Source organism: Urocitellus parryii, chromosome 11, assembly GCF_045843805.1.
Source record: "Urocitellus parryii isolate mUroPar1 chromosome 11, mUroPar1.hap1, whole genome shotgun sequence".
NCBI classification, from domain to species: Eukaryota; Metazoa; Chordata; class Mammalia; order Rodentia; family Sciuridae; genus Urocitellus; species Urocitellus parryii.
The window spans coordinates 24,397,171-24,414,560 of NC_135541.1; the positions used below are offsets into that span (position 1 = coordinate 24,397,171).

Consider the following 17,390-nt stretch of genomic DNA (forward strand, 5'->3'; position numbering starts at 1 on the left):
ATTCTGCAAGAAGTGTGTGAGGGTTCCAGTTTGTCTACATCCTCACTAACCCTACTGTATGTCTTTTTTATTCTAACCATCCCAGTAGGTGTTATCTTTGTGGTTTTGATTTATACTTTATTTATGGCTAATGATACTGATCATATTTTTATGTACTTATTAGTCATGTGTAGTTGGAGACATTCACTAAGTTTAATAGCAATATTCTCTCTCTCTCTCTCTCTCTCTCTCTCTCTCTCTCTCTCTCTTTTGCTTCGCAGTGCTAGAGATTGAACCAAGAGCTTTGTGCACACTAGGCAAAGTGGTCTACCACTGAGCTACATTCTTAGCCCTTAACAGTGACTTTCTTGGGAAGTACAAACAGGGAAGGTCTTGAATAGTTAAAAGTTTTCACTTCTCTTATTTGTTGACAGAAGAACTTGATTATATTTATATTGATGCTTCTTAAGCACTTTTCGCTTCACTTGGTGTCTGACTCTAAAACTTATGATACCTAGCCTCCTGGATTTTCTTTTAAGAGATTTGTGGAAAACCTTAGAGGCACGTATGCATATGTAGAGGGAGGGACTTTAGACATGTATTAAGTTATTTGGGCCATTCAATAGCTGTATGGTTTTGGGATGTTAATCGAACCGTCTAAAACTCATCTTTGCATTTAAAAAATTGCTGACATAGAAGCATCAGTAAGTATGAGCTGGTTCTGTACCTTTCTCTGGGTAGAACTGGGTCCAGTATACTTTGGAAACAGAATACTGTTCCCTGTTTTTGGACATTCTCCAGGAAAAATGTCTCTCCATATTCCCCTCCCTCATCATCTCTGTACCTTTCTGTTTATTTTTTTTCATAAACATTTGGTTATTACGGTCAAAGATTGAGAGACATAATAAACTAGTGTTCACCTAAATTTCTTATGATGTGTTTGAATTTTGCTATTACAGTTGTAAAACAAAACTGAAAATTTTTTAGAAGGAGTTATTGAGAACTTGATGTGAAATTAACTTTACATTTAAAGGTGCCTCCTTTTTCTTTTTAGTACCTGGTGGTGTTTCACTTTCTAGTGGTAACATGGTGCTACTTGGTTTTTAAGCCCTATGTAAGTTATTTAAATAATTATTCAATGCTCACTCCCAAGTTTTATACCATATTAAGGTCTTATCTATCAAAACCAAATTTGTCTTCCTCTCTGCCCCCCATTTATATAGAGCTTTTTCAAAATAAGCAAAAACAAAAATAAAAGAAAAAACCTTAAACACTGCAGGGGAATCCAGGAAAGGTGGTACACACCTATAGTCCCAGCTACTTGGGAGGCTAAAGCAGGAGGATTCGATGAGCCCAGGAGTTTGAAACCAGCCTGGGCAGCATAGTGAGATCCCATCTTCCAAAAACAAGCAGAGGAATCACATATATCACATAGTGTACTGGTTCCCTTGAGTAATGAAAAGAAACAAGATTGTACAATTCATGGCTTCAGGTATATGTGTATGTTATTTATTGCAATAATTCCTAACAAGGATGGTGAAATTTGTTTAAAAAAATTCCTTATTTGACTTAGTTGTCTCTTCTTAACCTTTAATATCAAGCATTTAATATTTTCTCACTTTTTAAAACCTATCACTCATTTATTTATAAAATTATTTCCATTGTACCATTCTCTTATTTTCATAAAAAAGGAAAGTTTTTTAAAAGTTAGAGCTTTACAGTTATATGTAGTAGTTGGGTTCATCCCAATGAATTCATACATGCATGGAATTTGATTTCCTTTCATGATACCCCCCCAATCTCCTTCCCCTTTCCCATTCTCCTTCTGCTATACCAGACTGTCTTGCTCATCTATTAATTTATATTTGATTTTTTTCTTCTGGGTTACACATGATAGTAGAGTCTGTTCTTTCTATTTTTGCATTGAGATGAAGTTCCCTGTCATATATTTATATATGCATTAACATGACAAAAGGAAACTTTTTTACTTATTTGTGGGAACATTAAACAATCATTTCTTAGTCTTCATCCTCTTTGACCTCTGCTTTTGCATTTAGTACTGCCAGTCATCCATGCCTTGATTACATTTTTCCTTCTACCTCCTTCCCTGCTCCTGTTGTCCACCTCCCTCCCTTTGTTGATTGCTTTTCCATCTCCTACCTTCTAATTCTGTGTATTCCCTAGGGCTCATTCTGTAGTGCTGTGCTCTTCTTTCTTGACCCTAACCCAGAAAACCCAACATTTCCCAACTGTAGCTAGCCCTCTGTGCATATGACTTCTAAACTTATTGACCCAGATTGAATTCTGGGTATTTCTAGCTGCTTCAAGAATATTTCCAGGGCTGGGGCTGTAGCTCAATGGCAGAGCACTTGCCTAGCATATGTGAGGCACTGGGTTCGATCCTCAGCACCCCATAAAAAAATAAAATAAAGGCATGCTGTTCACTTGCAACTATAAAAAAATAAAAAGAAAAAAGAACATTTCCATTTGTAGCTCCTTCACTGTCATTTTGAATTCCACATATTTAAAATTGAACTTCTCAAATCAGCTCCCCTTTCAACCCTCATGACTGCTTATTTCTGTTAGTGATGCACTATACTTGTTCTACACTGAAAGCTTGAAACATTGAACCCAATTGAGGGAGGATGTTGAAAACTTTGAGCCAAATATTAAATTTTTAGCAATTTTGTAAGTTGGTTGCTAAACACAGCCATTAAACTTACATTTAAATTATGTTTAAAATAAAAGTAATAAATGCTCAAAGCTCTTCACTTCATAACTATTTTACTGAACATTGTTTTTTTCTGTTTTCTATGCTCTTGAGATTAATTATATCTATTGTATCTCTGTGATAGAAATAGTATATAAAGGTGTGCTACCATACATTTCTTCTCAATGTCTTACCTTGAAATTGGTTGTGACGGGAGTATTTATACCATGGAAATCAGCAAATGCTGAAAGCTGAGCTAGGTATCTAGTCTAGTTCATTGTCTAGACTTGAGAAAGTGATGGAGAAAGTGTTATATTGCAGGTTAAACTTAACAGTGTTCATGTCTAGAGCTAATACAACATTCTTTCACTATTTGAAAACTATGATTCAATTCATCATGAACCATTTTCTCCAGCTGAATAATCTACCTGTGACCTTCTTCTTCCTTTACACACAACACATACTATATATTTCCACTTTTCTACCTAGTCTTGTGTATTTTTCCATCTTTTTTACCAAAATATTGGCTAATCCTCTAAGTTCCATCTCATCCAGGAAGTTTTCCCAGATTTTCCAGCCTTTGTTTTTTCCAATTCCTATTCTGCTTGAGTGCTACATTGAATATCATAATTGGGAAGTAATTAGTGGGATATAGTGGTGCATGCCTGTAATCCCAGCTACTTAGGAGGCTGAGGCAGAGGATTGCAATCTTGAGGCCATCCTCTGCAGCCTAGTGAGATCCTGTCTCAAAATTAAAAATAAAACAGGCTAGGGAGGTAGCTCAGAGGAATAGTATTTGCAGTTTCCTGAGTTCAAGCCCTAGTGCCACCAAAACAGAAAAAAGAACTATAGTTTTCCATTGAAATGTAAAAATCCCAAATCCCAGCCTGTGCTTGAAAAATTATAGTAACTAGAAATCCATTACTTCTGAAAGTAGCCTTTTCTATTGTCTAGAAAATTACTTATGTTAAAAAGTATATTCATCCCATTTTTACTAGTCCTGTGATTCTGTATTGTGAGCATCACTTGGTGAGTTGTTGCTAGACTTGTAAAGAATCAAGTCTTAGCTTACAGCTTAATGACCAAGCCTCTCAGAGCCCAGCTTCTTCAGTTTATTCTGCAAAATGGGATAATAAATGAATTTCACAAGGCAGTAGTGTGAATTAAATATGTAAAACTTGATTGTGGCTGATCATAAAGCGTAGTAGTTAATGGCAAAGACTCTAAAATCAGAGAACCTAAACTGAGGCCAGTTTTCCCACTTGGTGACCTTGGGAAAGTTATTTAACTTTTTTGTATCTTGTTTCCTCATGTTTAAAATAGGAATAATAATAATATTAATAATAATAATAATAATACCTTACAGATGTGTGGGATAGTTAACACATAAAATATTTATTAAAAATTAAATCTATAAACTTACATTTAAATTATGTTTAAAATAAAACAGCCACACCTTTCTCCAAAGTGAGATCTGTTTTTCTATAATCTTAGTTATAAAATTGTAATTAAATTTTCCTACAAGGAAAATAATTCCCAAATTCACTATTAGAAGCATTTAGTAAGAGAGGGGTTAAATTGGAGGTACATCCCATGAAACATTGGACCTAGCATTTACTTTCTTTTCCAGCACTTGGAAAGGTTTTCCTGACACCAACTGGACTCATCTGTCCTTCATTAGCCATCTGATTACATTTTGACCCATAATAATTCCTGAGATATTTGTGGATAATTAAGACTTCCCATTTCTTTTTTTTAAATATTTTATTTTTTCGTTGTAGATGGACACAATATCTTTATTTTATTTTTATATGGTGCTGAGGATTGAACCTAGGGCCCTGAACATGCTAGGCAAGCGCTCTACAGCTGAGCCACAACCCCAGCTCGACTTCCCATTTTTTTTTTTTTTTTTTTAAGAGAGAGTGAGAGAGGAGAGAGAGAGAGAGACAGAGAGAATTTTTAATATTTACTTTTTAGTTCTCGGCGGACACAACATCTTTGTTGGTATGTGGTGCTGAGGATCGAACCTGGGCCGCACGCATGCCAGGCGAGCGCAGCTACCACTTGAGCCACATCCCCAGCCCTCGACTTCCCATTTCTTTATCCATACTTTGTAGAATACTTTTCTTTTTCTTTTTTTTTTTTTTAAAGAGAGAGTGAGAGAGGAGAGAGAGTGAGAGAGAGAGAGAATTTTTTTTTAATATTTATTTTTTAGTTCTCAGCGGACACAACATCTTTGTTGGTATGTGGTGCTGAGGATCGAACCCTGGCTGCACGCATGCCAGGCGAGCGCTACCGCTTGAGCCACATCCCCAGCCCTGTATAATACTTTTCAATGTTGCTTAGTGTACATAATAATTTTGGCTTCAATTTAAAACACACATACACATCTTTGGTAGCATTTCATATGTATTTTACCTCAACTGAGAATTCTGAATTTTATTTTTGCTTCCAGTTTCAAAATTTTTAATTTGTATTTACCCTAGAACCAGAGATTCTGAGGTGGATAATAAAATGATTCCAGATCAAATAACAGTCAGTCTGTTCACTTTCTTTCACAGGTCCGCAAGCACATCAATGATTTGTATGAGGACCTGCGGGATGGCCATAACCTGATTTCTCTGTTGGAGGTACTCTCAGGCATCAAACTGGTGAGCTTCTCCTTTCTTGTTGAGTGCTGGGCAGTGGCCCAGGTGTTTGGAGTTTTTTTTTTTTTTTTTCCCAGTTTATCTCACTTTCTCCTTTGGATGATTCATTGAGTCTCACAGATAGGGAGAGGTGCTGAAGTTGATGTCTGAGCATAGCCCTGGAGAGCAGCTCGTTTGGGCTTCTTGGATAATTAAATATGACTGCCTTCTCCCAAACTGTTTTAAATATAGCTTGTGGGAAACACCTTCCTGTGTGAAGGCAGATCCTGACTGCTGATCATTCTTACACTTGCTTTATTTTTGAGGGCTCAGAATAACTCACTTGTGGGCTCATTGTTTCATATATTTGGGCCTAATGGAAGCAAGTGCTCCCAGGTGGCTCACATTCTTTTTCTAGTGTCATAGACAATGCAGTTTTCATTTGGATAAGCCCAGGGTTGAATATTGGAAACATCTGTTGGTAAAGAGAACCAAAGAGCGCCCAGCTCTAGTAGTCTGTGAATCTCACCCATTCACTGTCTTTGGTGATTTCTTAGTCATTGTTATGTTTAAAGAATAGACTTTGGCACATTAGATTTTACTGCTTCAGTGATATTTAGCTCCTTCTAGGACTGGGACTTGGCTTCCCTTGGTCTTTTGTTTTGGTTTCCTTTTTTTTTTGCCTCTAATGCAACTTTTTTATTATTGTTTATCAATTTATCTATTTATTGAGGTATTGAGGATTGAATTCAGGACCTCGTTCATGCTAGGCAAGTGCTGTACCATAGGGCTACACCCCACCCAATTTTATATTTTTAGTGGCCAAAATTGATAGAGGCTTTTATTGGCATAGTTTGCACATGTAATTCTGGTTCTCTTTTGGCCCTCATTTGCAAGTCTAATTAGTAATCAAAATTTCATTTTCACTGTGATGGACTTTATTCTTCACTTAAAATTAAATTTTGGACAATAGGCTGGTATATTTGATGAATTTATAGTGAATTTTATTGGAAAGTGGTCCCCTTTGGTAGCATTGCTTACAAAACAGATTAAAAAACTCCAATCTAATTTCTTTTCCTAATCTTTGAAAATTTACAATTATTTGTGGAGATATTCATTGGATATCATCTTTTTACCAAAACCCATCCAGATATCTCTTTCACTGTAATTCTCATTGTTTCTTTCTCCCTTATTGAGAGGGTAGATGGCAATGGAGAATTGAAGATGTGTTTTAACTTAAGGAATGTTTGGTGTACCAGTTCTGATCTTGATTTGGTTTTGTATCTCTTTTGATGGTGGGGGAGGGTATTTTTTTAAAATTTATTTTTACCTTTTTTTTTTAAATGTTGCATTTATTTCCATTTCATCTTTGTGTTGTGAATTTCCTGTTCCTTTGTGTGTCTTTGCCTTGGTTGGTGGTCAAAGGAGCCAGCAGGGCTGAAGACCCTCCGTCTGGTGAGCATGCCCTCCTGGCGCCATACAAACAGCGAGGAGCAGGAGGAGGAAGATGATGATGATGTAGTAGGTCCTCCTGGGGGTGCTAGCATCCCAGCTGGCACTGCTGGCACTGCAGGGCCATCAGAGAGTCTGAGGTTCTCTAGGTCTCCAAGTAGCTCAGTCACCAGTTGCTGCCTTCTCTTTTCACTTGGGAATTTGGATCCCAAAGAAAGTGGCTAAAACTAATTATGCCTCTTGCCACTGTTAGATGATCCTGGAGTGGGAATTGTTTTGCTTAGCTGAGAATGGTTGGCACAAAAAGAATCCTGGTGTTTGGAGGTGTCAAGTCCCTTTGTGACCTGGAGACCCATAGCTTTCTGATGGCCTGTGTTGTCTGAGTACACATTGCAGTCCAAATTGTGAAAAGTTTAGTTGACAGCATGACAGTTAATTAATTGCTCTCAGCTCCAGTCTAGACTAACTGGTACTGTCTTTCCACCTCTCTGGCCTCTAGGTTCTCACCATACACCATTCCATTTGTTTTCAAAACAGCCTGTTGTTTGCAAACTCACTGCATGGACATACTCTGGCCTTGGTCAATAATATCTTAGTTGCTGTAGAGGACAGAGATTTAACTTGCATGTTCTGAGACTACTTGTTTTGAGTGGAAGATACATTAGACATCAAGATTAGAATGTGTAGGAGAAGGTTGTTTTTTTTTCCCTCATAGATCCCAAATAATAACCCATAATCTTTCTCTAGAAATAGGGATTAGACAATATCCCAGTTACCTGTCCTCTTAAAAGTCATATTTTGACTTCATTTATCTCTCTTTCCCATTCCTCAGAATCTTGTTTTGCAATGTCTGTCATGTTTTAAGTTGTCTGCACAATTAGTTTAGCTGAAGTGACTAAGAAAAGGTTCTTGCTAAAAAGGTGTTTCTTAAACCTTTGACTTAATAAGTTATTCTATTGCCCAGAGAGGCCTCTGCATCTCTGTAGGTTATGCTATTTGGGGAATGTTGCTTGGAAGTGTTGGAGGGTGCCTAGAGAGATACTTCAATCTTTATCTTCCCTTTTTGCAAAAGGAAACCTGGGGCAACATTCCCTCTAGGCAGATACTCAGTACAGAGCCATCTTATATTTTTTTCAGCCTTTAATTAATACCAATTTGATATTTACAGATGAACTAGGAATTACCTAGTAAGTTTTAATCCTACTTTTAGTAAAATAAAAGCAACTTTGGGAAGAGAGCAAAATAAAATGTTCATTGGCAGATAGCCATTCCTTCACTACTCATTGGCAAACAGACTTTATTTATTTACTGTCCATAGGTAATAATTGATCCAGAGGTACCAGGTGGAGAGGACTTCTCTCCCTGGGCTGTATGACATAAAAGATTGAGTACAGAAAAGAACTTTCTTTGGGTTAATTATGTGGAATAACCCTCACCATCAAGTTTTTATTTGTTCTGGTTATTTCATGCTGGAGTGAAGAGTGGTTTCCCTCCAGTGAGACCCATTACCCTGGGAAATTGGTTACATCCTGATTTTTGTCTCCTATTTTGAATTTTTTTTTAAGAGAGAGAGAGAATTTTTTAATATTTATTTTTTAGTTTTCGGTGGACACAACATCTTTATTTTATTTTTATGTAGTGCTGAGGATTGAACCCAGCGCCCCACGCATGCCAAAGCGTGCTATGGCTTGAGCCACATCCCCAGCCCCTATTTTGAATTTTTTTAAAAACGTTTTTTTTGAGAATGTATAATACCTCATTGCTTATAGTTAAGACATTGACTCACTCCAGTCAAGCTCCTTTGGCCAGGTTTGTAGTAAGGTTGGCTCTATCCACTACTGTGCAGTATGCAGTTAGGCCTTCTGTCTTTTCTCTTCAGGGTTTAACTGTGATTTTGGGAGCCACAGAGCTACAGTCTTTGTTCCCATTAACTTCACATACCGTGTCAAGCTGTGGCATATATGACCGTGGAAGAACCTATAGAGAAGCTGCAGCACTGATTCAGCATTAGTGGTCAAACAGGATTGTGTGTTTGTGAGGTGCATAGTGGTGCACAAGGCATTTGGGGTGGGGTTGGGGCACACAAAGCCTGGTGAAACACACACAGGTTCTGCTTTTAAGGGTGCTTTAATGTAATCCTCCCACACCTGGCTTCAGCCATGAGGAATTCTTGAGTGATCTTTTATTCCTTGAAATGAAAGAGGAAGGAGTATGTGTGGGTAAATTGGTAAAATTAACATCCCTTTTCTTTATTTGCAGCCCCGGGAGAAGGGCAGGATGCGTTTTCACAGGCTACAAAATGTGCAGATTGCCCTGGACTTCCTAAAGCAGCGACAGGTAAGACCATCTCATGCTTTCCCCATTCTGCTGGGGAAAGTTGACATTGTATCTGAATTAAGAATGTTTGAATGCCACTAGTAAAAATGACAAATCTGACTGAGCCAATTCTGAGTCTTAACTTGCAGATTAGCAATCTTATTGTGGTTGAATAAATTATTCAGTAGTCTTTATATAAAACTTGTGACCTTCTTGAGGGACAGTGTTCGTGAACAAGAATACTAAAGATGGAACCCTGTGGGCCCACCATAATTGGGGCTCAAAATGAAGATGAAACTCAACCCAGCAAAGAAGATGGGAAAAAATGTGTAGCATCACAAAATACTACATTGTCATGAAAACAGAACAAGGGAACGGCCTGAATGCTACATCAGGCCTGAGATAAAGTCTTAGCTGTTACTCAGTGGTGGCTTAAAAAAAATGGTTTTAATAAAGTACAAAATTATAGCAGACCTAGGAGGGACAAAGAAGTTTTTTTCCTTTCCTAGAAAAGGAAGACAACATATTTTTAGATATAAGAGGAGAAGCCAGTGAAGAGCATAAGATTGAAAATGAAGGTGAGGAGATGAAGTCATAGAATATTAGCTATAGGGGTACCTTATAGATCTACTTGTCAGTTTATTCATGTAATAGATAATGAGATTGAGATCTGGACAGCTGAATGACCTGCCCCAAACCATACCAGTTAGAGCAGACTTTAACTGGTAGTTCTCCTGACATGTGGGCTAGTGCATCTCCCCTGTCCATGCTGGGTTCTGCATACCTTCCTTCCTCCCATTGTTTCCTAATTGATGGAACCAAGTTCAGAAATTGAGGGATGAGAACCAGAACAGCTGTAAGGTGTGATTAACATTGGAAAGAAAAGAAAAGTGACTCTTGTTCTTAGATGTAGGGAGGACAGAAAAAGGGATGAAAATACAGAGATGGCTTGTGGTGGGGAGAAAGATGAATGAGGGAGCCAGAGGATTCATCTCCTTAGAGTGAGCTGTATGTAAGAGATTTTTTGGTAAAGCTGGGGTTGCCAAGCAACAGCAAGGGTCAACATGACATTAAATAGTTTGCATATTTTTGGAGTCAACTCATTTTTGTTAGACTTATCAGCAGTTCTTCTTAATTTGGGAAATTGCCTTTCTGCATGCTTCCACAGTAATTTCTAAAATAACATTTATCACTTTATTGTTATTTCTCTCTCCCAATGAACTTTGTGAGGGCAGGAAACATGATTTTATTGAACATTGTAATTTTAGCACTCATCATAATGAATAGTCCCTAATTGACATTTAATAAAGTATTTGTTGAAAATAATAAATTAAAAGTAGTAGAAATGGAGGTTGCTGAAGCATTTAGGGTACTAGCAGAAGCAGCTTTGAAATGTCTATGTGTGGGGTTAGAGGAGTCCTGAGGGGCCTTAATGGACAAAGTAAGAAGAATTGATTAGTGTGGGGTGCGGTGGCACATGCCTGTAATCCCAGCAGTTTGGGAGGCTGAGGCAGGTGGATCTCGAGTTCAAAGCCAACCTCAGCAAAAGTGCAGCACTGTCTCTAAATAAAATACAAAATAGGGCTCGGGATGTGGCTTAGTGGTCGAGTGCTCCCGAGTTCAATCCCCAGTACACCCCCTCTCCCCACCAAAAAATAAGCTAAATATATACCATATGACCCAGTATTCCTACTCCCCGGAACTTGCCTTACAGAAATGAAACCATATGTTCCCACAAAATCTTGTATGTGAATGTTGGAGCTTTATTCATAATTGCCCCAAACTGGAAACAACCCATAGTCCTTCAGTGGATGAATAAGCACATGATAGTATGTCTATACAATGGAATACTTTAGGAGTACAACAGGGTTTAACTACAAAGCAGGGGCAGCACAAGGGACTTTTTGGGGGCATAATAGAACTGTTTTGTGTGGTGGTTACATGAATCTGCATATATGTTAACTCATAGAATCTTGTACCAAAAAATAAATTAACTATATGTCAATAATGAAAATATATAAAAATAAAATCAAAAAGTCTCAGCTCTGAGACTGACTTTTCTTTCTTTTTCAGGTGAAACTAGTGAATATTCGCAATGATGACATCACAGATGGCAATCCCAAACTGACTCTGGGCCTGATCTGGACCATTATTTTGCACTTCCAGGTAGAGTCTGTGAAGTTTGGGGTTCCTGTTGCTTGGTTTGGACACAGCCTAGAAAGTTGCACTACCTTCTGAGGCAGAATGGAGGTGTCCTTCTCTGTGGGTAGGAGCTGGAAGGAGAATTAAGATTGGCTTGGAGACAAGCTTTACCCTAGAATTTTCTAATTATTTGCATGATGAAGTGGAGGAATTTTTCACCAATTTGTGGTTTGGCCTGTCCTTGGCAGTCTGGTTATTAGAAGTCTTTTTGTTTAGCTAAGTTAAAAAAAAAAAATTTTTTTTTAAGGGATTCAGAGTATGAGGTGGGGAGAGATGTTGGTTTTATACTTTATTTATTTATTTTTTTGTAGTTGTAGATGGACAGAATGCCTTTATTTTTATGTGGTGCTGAGGATCGAACCCAGTGCCTCATGTATGCTAGGCAAGCACTCTGCCACTAAGCTACAGCCCCAGCCCCTTGATACTTTAGAGAAGTGGCACAGAGGTGCCAAATCCAGCTTGGATATAGACTTTTCATTATCTCTAATGATCTTTGAACAAATCTGGTTAAATGTAGCACCTTAGAAGCTAGGTTTGTATATGTGCTTGTAAGCACAGCCTCATAGTACATCCACAAACAGTGGTCATTTGGCCTTCCTGTTGCTCTTCCGTCCTAAAATGAGAAATCCTTTTAAAGTCTGAGTTGCTACTGGAAAAGAAAGCTCAGTTGTTTTTTTGTTTTTTGTTTTTGTTTGTTTGTTTTTTAAAGAACATCACTATTTTTATAAACAGACTTCTTTTAAGTTACTCTAAGCCTGACTAATCAAAGTAATTTCTCAGAAAGCTCTCCAGTACCCCAATTGCTACACATTAAGGTGATGGATTAAAGGGAGCACTCCTTCAGTAGTTGGGAAAAGGCTAGTGAATAATTTAAGGTACTGAATCCCAACAGTGTGGCCAATGTGACCCCCTATTTAGAGAGTTACTGCCACCTTCTGGTTGAAGGCAGAACAGCAGGTGTCTCAATCCCTAAGACGCTAAAGAAAATTCTCAGAACAGTTTTGTTTCTTGGGGTTCTGGTTTGGAGCCAGTGCTATCACTCTTCAGCATGGTTAGGGTTAGGAATGTGTGAATGTATTTTTATGGAATCACAGGGTGTCTTCAGGCAGGCTTTAATATATGCAGAACCAGGAAGATGAAGTTGGTGAATGTGCCCTGGCAGGATGGGAACACAAATTTTATTGGGCTTTCATGGAGGACTAGAGTTACCCCCTTGGATTTCTTTTCTGTTTGTTTGTTTGCTACTGGGATTGAATCAAAGGGCATTTTGCTGAGCTACATCCACAGTCCGTCCGTCTGTCTGTCTGTCTGTCTATCTATTTATTTATTTGCAGGGACTTGCTAAGTTGCCCAGGCTAGCCTCAAACTTGCAATCCTGCATCAGCCTCCCAAGTTGCTAGAATTATATGCATGTGCCACCATACCTGGCACTCTCTTGGAATTCTTTTTTTTTCTTTCTTTTTCAAAAGGGCATTTCTTTTTCTTTCTTTTAATTTTAAAGACGTTTATTTTTTATTTATTTTTATGTGGTGCTGAGGGTTGAACCTAGTGCCTCACATGTGCCAGGCAAATGCTCTACTACTGAGCTACTGCCCCAGCCCCCTCCCTTGGAATTCTTTGTTGTTGTTGTTCTAATTAGTTACACATGACACTAGGATGCATTTTGACACATTATTCATAATGGAATATAACTTCTCATTCTTCTGGTTGTACATGATATAGAGTTAGTCTGGTGGTGTAATCATATATGCACATAGGGTAATAATGTCCATTTCATTCTACTTCCTTCTCCCTTACCCCTTCCCCTCCTTTTACTCCTTCTGTCTAATCCAAGGTACATCTATTTCTCCCTACCTCATCTCCCCATTGTGAATTAGCATTCTCATATCAGAGAAGACATTCGACCTTTAGTTCTTTTTTTTTTTTAAACTTGTTTTAATTAGTTACACATGACAGTACAACGATCTTGACATATCTGTACCTGAGTACACAGGTTGCAGAATCACATTGGTCATGCATTCACATATGTACACACAGTAATAATAATGTCTGTTTCATTCTACGTCCATCTTCAGTTCTTTGTGATTGGCTTATTTCATTAAGCATAATTTTCTTCAGCTGCATCATTTATTGGCAAATGCCACAATTTCATTCTTCTTTAAAGCTGAATAATATTTCATTGTGTATATATAACACATTTTTTTATCCATTCATCTGTTAAAGGGTACCTAGGTTGGTTCATAGTTTAGCTATTGTGAATTGAGCTACTATAAACATTGATGTGGCTATGTCACTGAAGTATGGAATGGAACCACCATTTGACCCAGTTATCCCACTCCCTTGGAATTCCTATCAATAGAGGAGAGTTTTTTAAATTAATTTTTTTTCTTTTGGCCATACTGGGCATGAACCCAGGAATGCTCTACCACTGAGCTATGGTGCCAACACTTTAAAAAATTTTTTACTTTGAGATAGGGTCTCACTGAATTGCCAAGGCTGGCCTCAAACTCCATCCTTCTGCCTCAGACTCCTGAGTTGCTGGGTTTCAGGGGTGTGCCACCACACCTGGTGTGAGGAAGGTTTTTTGTTTGTTTGTTTGTTTATTGGCCATAAACCTGCCCTCACTGTGAGTAACCAAGTTATTCTCCTACCCATGAGATGATATCCACTGTATTTCTGTTTACCCTGATGACAACTAAGGGCCCATAGAATGAATGCTGAATCAGTTAATTACAACTTTTCTGTGGCAGAGAGGTGGGAGTAGTGGTGTGGTTTTTTTCCTAAACAGCTCCATCAGTAAATTTTTTTTTTCTCTCTCTCATTAAAAATTTTGTTATGGGGCTGGTATGGTATATCTCTGTGGTAGAATGCTTGCCCAGCATGCTCCAGTCCTTGGGGTCAATCCCTAGCACCACCAAGGAAAAATAATGGCTATGAAAAAATTCAAACATTCGTAAAACTGGAGGAATTAGTTTTACAAAGAACTACTATGTATCACTGACCTAGCTCAATAATTATTAACTCATAGTAATTAAGTATTATTTCATCTAAATCCTGATCCATTTCTCAAATCTCAGCTGGTTATTTTGAAGAAAATCCCAGACCTCACATAATTTCACCTGTAAATATTTTAGTGTGTATCTGAAAGAAACAGACTCTTTATCTAAGCAATATCATACCCTAAAAATTAATACTTTCATAAAATTATCAAATATTCAGATATTCCTAATTGCCTCTTTAAAAAAATTAGTTTTGGGTTTGGATCAGAATCTGAACGCAGTTTATCTGTTGTGTTATATTTTTCTCCTTTTCCCCCTTACAGTTAGTTAAAGAAATAAGGTCTATGTCTTAGAAGGTTTATTAAGATCTGTGAGATATCTCCTAAAACTGCCCTCCATCCATTCCTGTGTTGTAATTCCCAGAAAATGGTGGTTTACTGTAGCCCCAGTGCCTAGTTTCCAGGTTAAATTTATTTGCAAGGCTATGGTATGTTGTGCTTTTGTGAGTGCTGTCAGGTTGCTCATTGTTGCACATCAGAATGTATATAATATCTCTTGTCTTTTTTTGGGGGGGATGTTAAGATTGGTAACTAGGTTCAGGTGTTATTAATCGGATCCATTCATCCTATGTTCCCTATTAATGATACATCTAATAGTTTTAGTAGCTACTGATCATCATTTCTAGTTCCATTATTTCATTAGAAGTTGAAAAACAGTGATATACAAATTCTGTTAATCCTTTTTCATTATTTAGTAGGAATACTTCTGTAAGGAAGAACTTTACCTCATCAGCTACCCTGAGGGATAGTTCCTATGGGAAAGCCAAAACAAATGAATCTATCTTTCCTTCTAGTTAGTGTTTAGAATAATTAGTTGACTCCCTAAGATTCTCCAAAGGTAACCAATGAAAGTTTGTGTATTGATCTTTTTTAAAAAATACTTTTTAGTTGTAGATGGATACAATACCTTTATTTATTTATCTGTATGTGGTGCTGAGGATCGAACCCAAGGCCTCATACAAGCTAGGTGAGCGCTCCCCAATGAGCCACAGCCTTGAACTTTGTTTTTTTAGTGCCTCTACAACTCACGGATTTTTAACAGACCCAATATGTTCCAATCAAATATTTATCATTCTTCCTGATACTCAAATAGCTGTGTCTTTGTCCAGTATGAGCTTTTCAAGTTAACTCTGAATCTTTTGGCATGACCGTATAACTCTTTGATTTCCTTTATTTCTTGTGTGATGAGATGTCCAAAACTCTTTTTGTGTATTTCATGTCTCAAGCCTGAAATTCTGAATTTCTCCAAGGAACCATTTCCTTATTTTTTACCACAATCTGAGTGCTGCCATGTTCTGCTCATTGTTTCTGGGCTTTTGTGTATGTGTATGTGCAGAGCTAGAGAATACTTGTATATATCTCTTTTTAAAAAATAATGAATTTATAGTGATATTTCGGATTAAAATGTAGGATTCCAGGGATTTATTTAACTTCTTTGACTTTATATTATTCTTTTCCCCCCTAAACTGAAATTCTTTATTTTAACAACAGTAATGTAATTATTCCCTTTCCATCCACACACAATCATAAATATTGTATATAATCAACATGAATATCAGTGTTACAATTAACAATATGTACGTAGAGGTTTACAGTTCTTTGCAGTTCTTTTGTCCTTAAAACATTTTAAAGTCATTTGAAATAATTTCTCTGTTTTGTTAAACCAACAATTCAGTAAACAAGTAGGTTCAGTTATATTCATTTGCTTTCAGTCTTTAGGGATTGCTTTTTTCCCTTTTGTTTTATTTACACTATGTAGATCATTTACATTGTTCCAAAGGGAAATTTAAAAAAGTGAATACAGCCGGGTGTGGTAGAGCATGACTGTAATCCCAGTGGCTCAGGAGGCTGAGGCAGGAGGATCATGAGTTCAAAGCCAGCCTCAGCAAAAGCAAGGTGCTAAGCAACTCAGTGAGACCCTGTCTCTAAATAAAATGCAAAATAGGGCTGGGATGTGGCTTAGTGGCAGAGTACTTCTGAGTTCAATCCCTGATTACCACCCCCAGACACCCCCCAAAATACAAAATGGATTCAGAGATCTAACTTTCATCTCTGCCCCCTCTACTGTTTTTTTTCCTTTCTCTATAGTTTTTTTTTTTTTTTTGTAGTTGTAGATGGACGGCACACCTGTATTTTATTTTTTATATGGTGCTGAGGATTGAACCCAGTGCCTCACACATGTGAGGCAAGCACTCTGCCACTGAGCTACAGCCCCAGCCCATTGGTTGTTTGAAAACACCTTTTAGTTATTATTCTGTTGATGGTTTATTTTAGAAAAATGCATTTTTATACAACTTAATTTTTTCATAGCTACAAGAACTTCACTAAGATATAATTTATATTCCATAAGATTGACCCATTTTAATTGTTTAATTCATTGCTTTTTATGAACTGTCTAACCATCACCAGAATCCAGTTTTGGGATATTTTCATCATCCCAGTAAAATCCCTCTTGTCCATTTACAGTTATTCCCCACTTTCATCACTAGCGTCAGGTAACCACTAATCCATTTTCTACCTTTTTAGATTTCTCTATTCTGCCATTTCATATAAATGGAATCATATGATTTGTGGTCTTTTATATCTGACTTCTTCCACTTAGCATAACATTTTTGAGTTTCATTCATGTTGTAGCATGTATCAGTACTTCATTTCTTTTCATTGCTGAATAGTGTTCTGTTGTATGGATATATATTTTGTTAGTCTCTTCAGGAGTTGATGGACATTTGGGTTTTTTTGGGGGGGTACTATTATAAATAATGTTTATGAATATTTTTATAACAGTCTTTATGTTAATGTATGTTTTCATTTCTCTTGTGCATATATCTATTAGCTGTTCTCACCTAGCTTACACGCTATATAATGCCAAACAAATCTGGAGTAGAGTTGTCAAATGTTAGGAGATCAGTAAAATAGTCATTATAGCCAGTTTCTGTTGTTAGTGGTGAAGATGTAGAAGAATGATGTGCATGCAGATGTAGTGGTGGTTGTCATCTCAAGGAAATAGGGTGGTCTGGTTCTAAAATAAAAATTTGCTACTACTCCT

General features: G+C 37.3%; 1 protein-coding gene across 1 annotated transcript in view; it reads left to right on the forward strand.

Moving 5' to 3' along the window:
- Window positions 1-17,390, forward strand: part of Macf1 (microtubule actin crosslinking factor 1) — a 327,009-nt gene that overhangs the window by 118,734 nt on the left and 190,885 nt on the right. Inside the window, exons 3-6 of the mRNA XM_077791438.1 lie at window positions 5,251-5,340; window positions 6,742-6,837; window positions 9,028-9,105; window positions 11,158-11,250. Coding sequence (XP_077647564.1) covers window positions 5,251-5,340; window positions 6,742-6,837; window positions 9,028-9,105; window positions 11,158-11,250 — 357 coding nt within the window. The remainder of the gene's footprint in view (window positions 1-5,250; window positions 5,341-6,741; window positions 6,838-9,027; window positions 9,106-11,157; window positions 11,251-17,390) is intronic.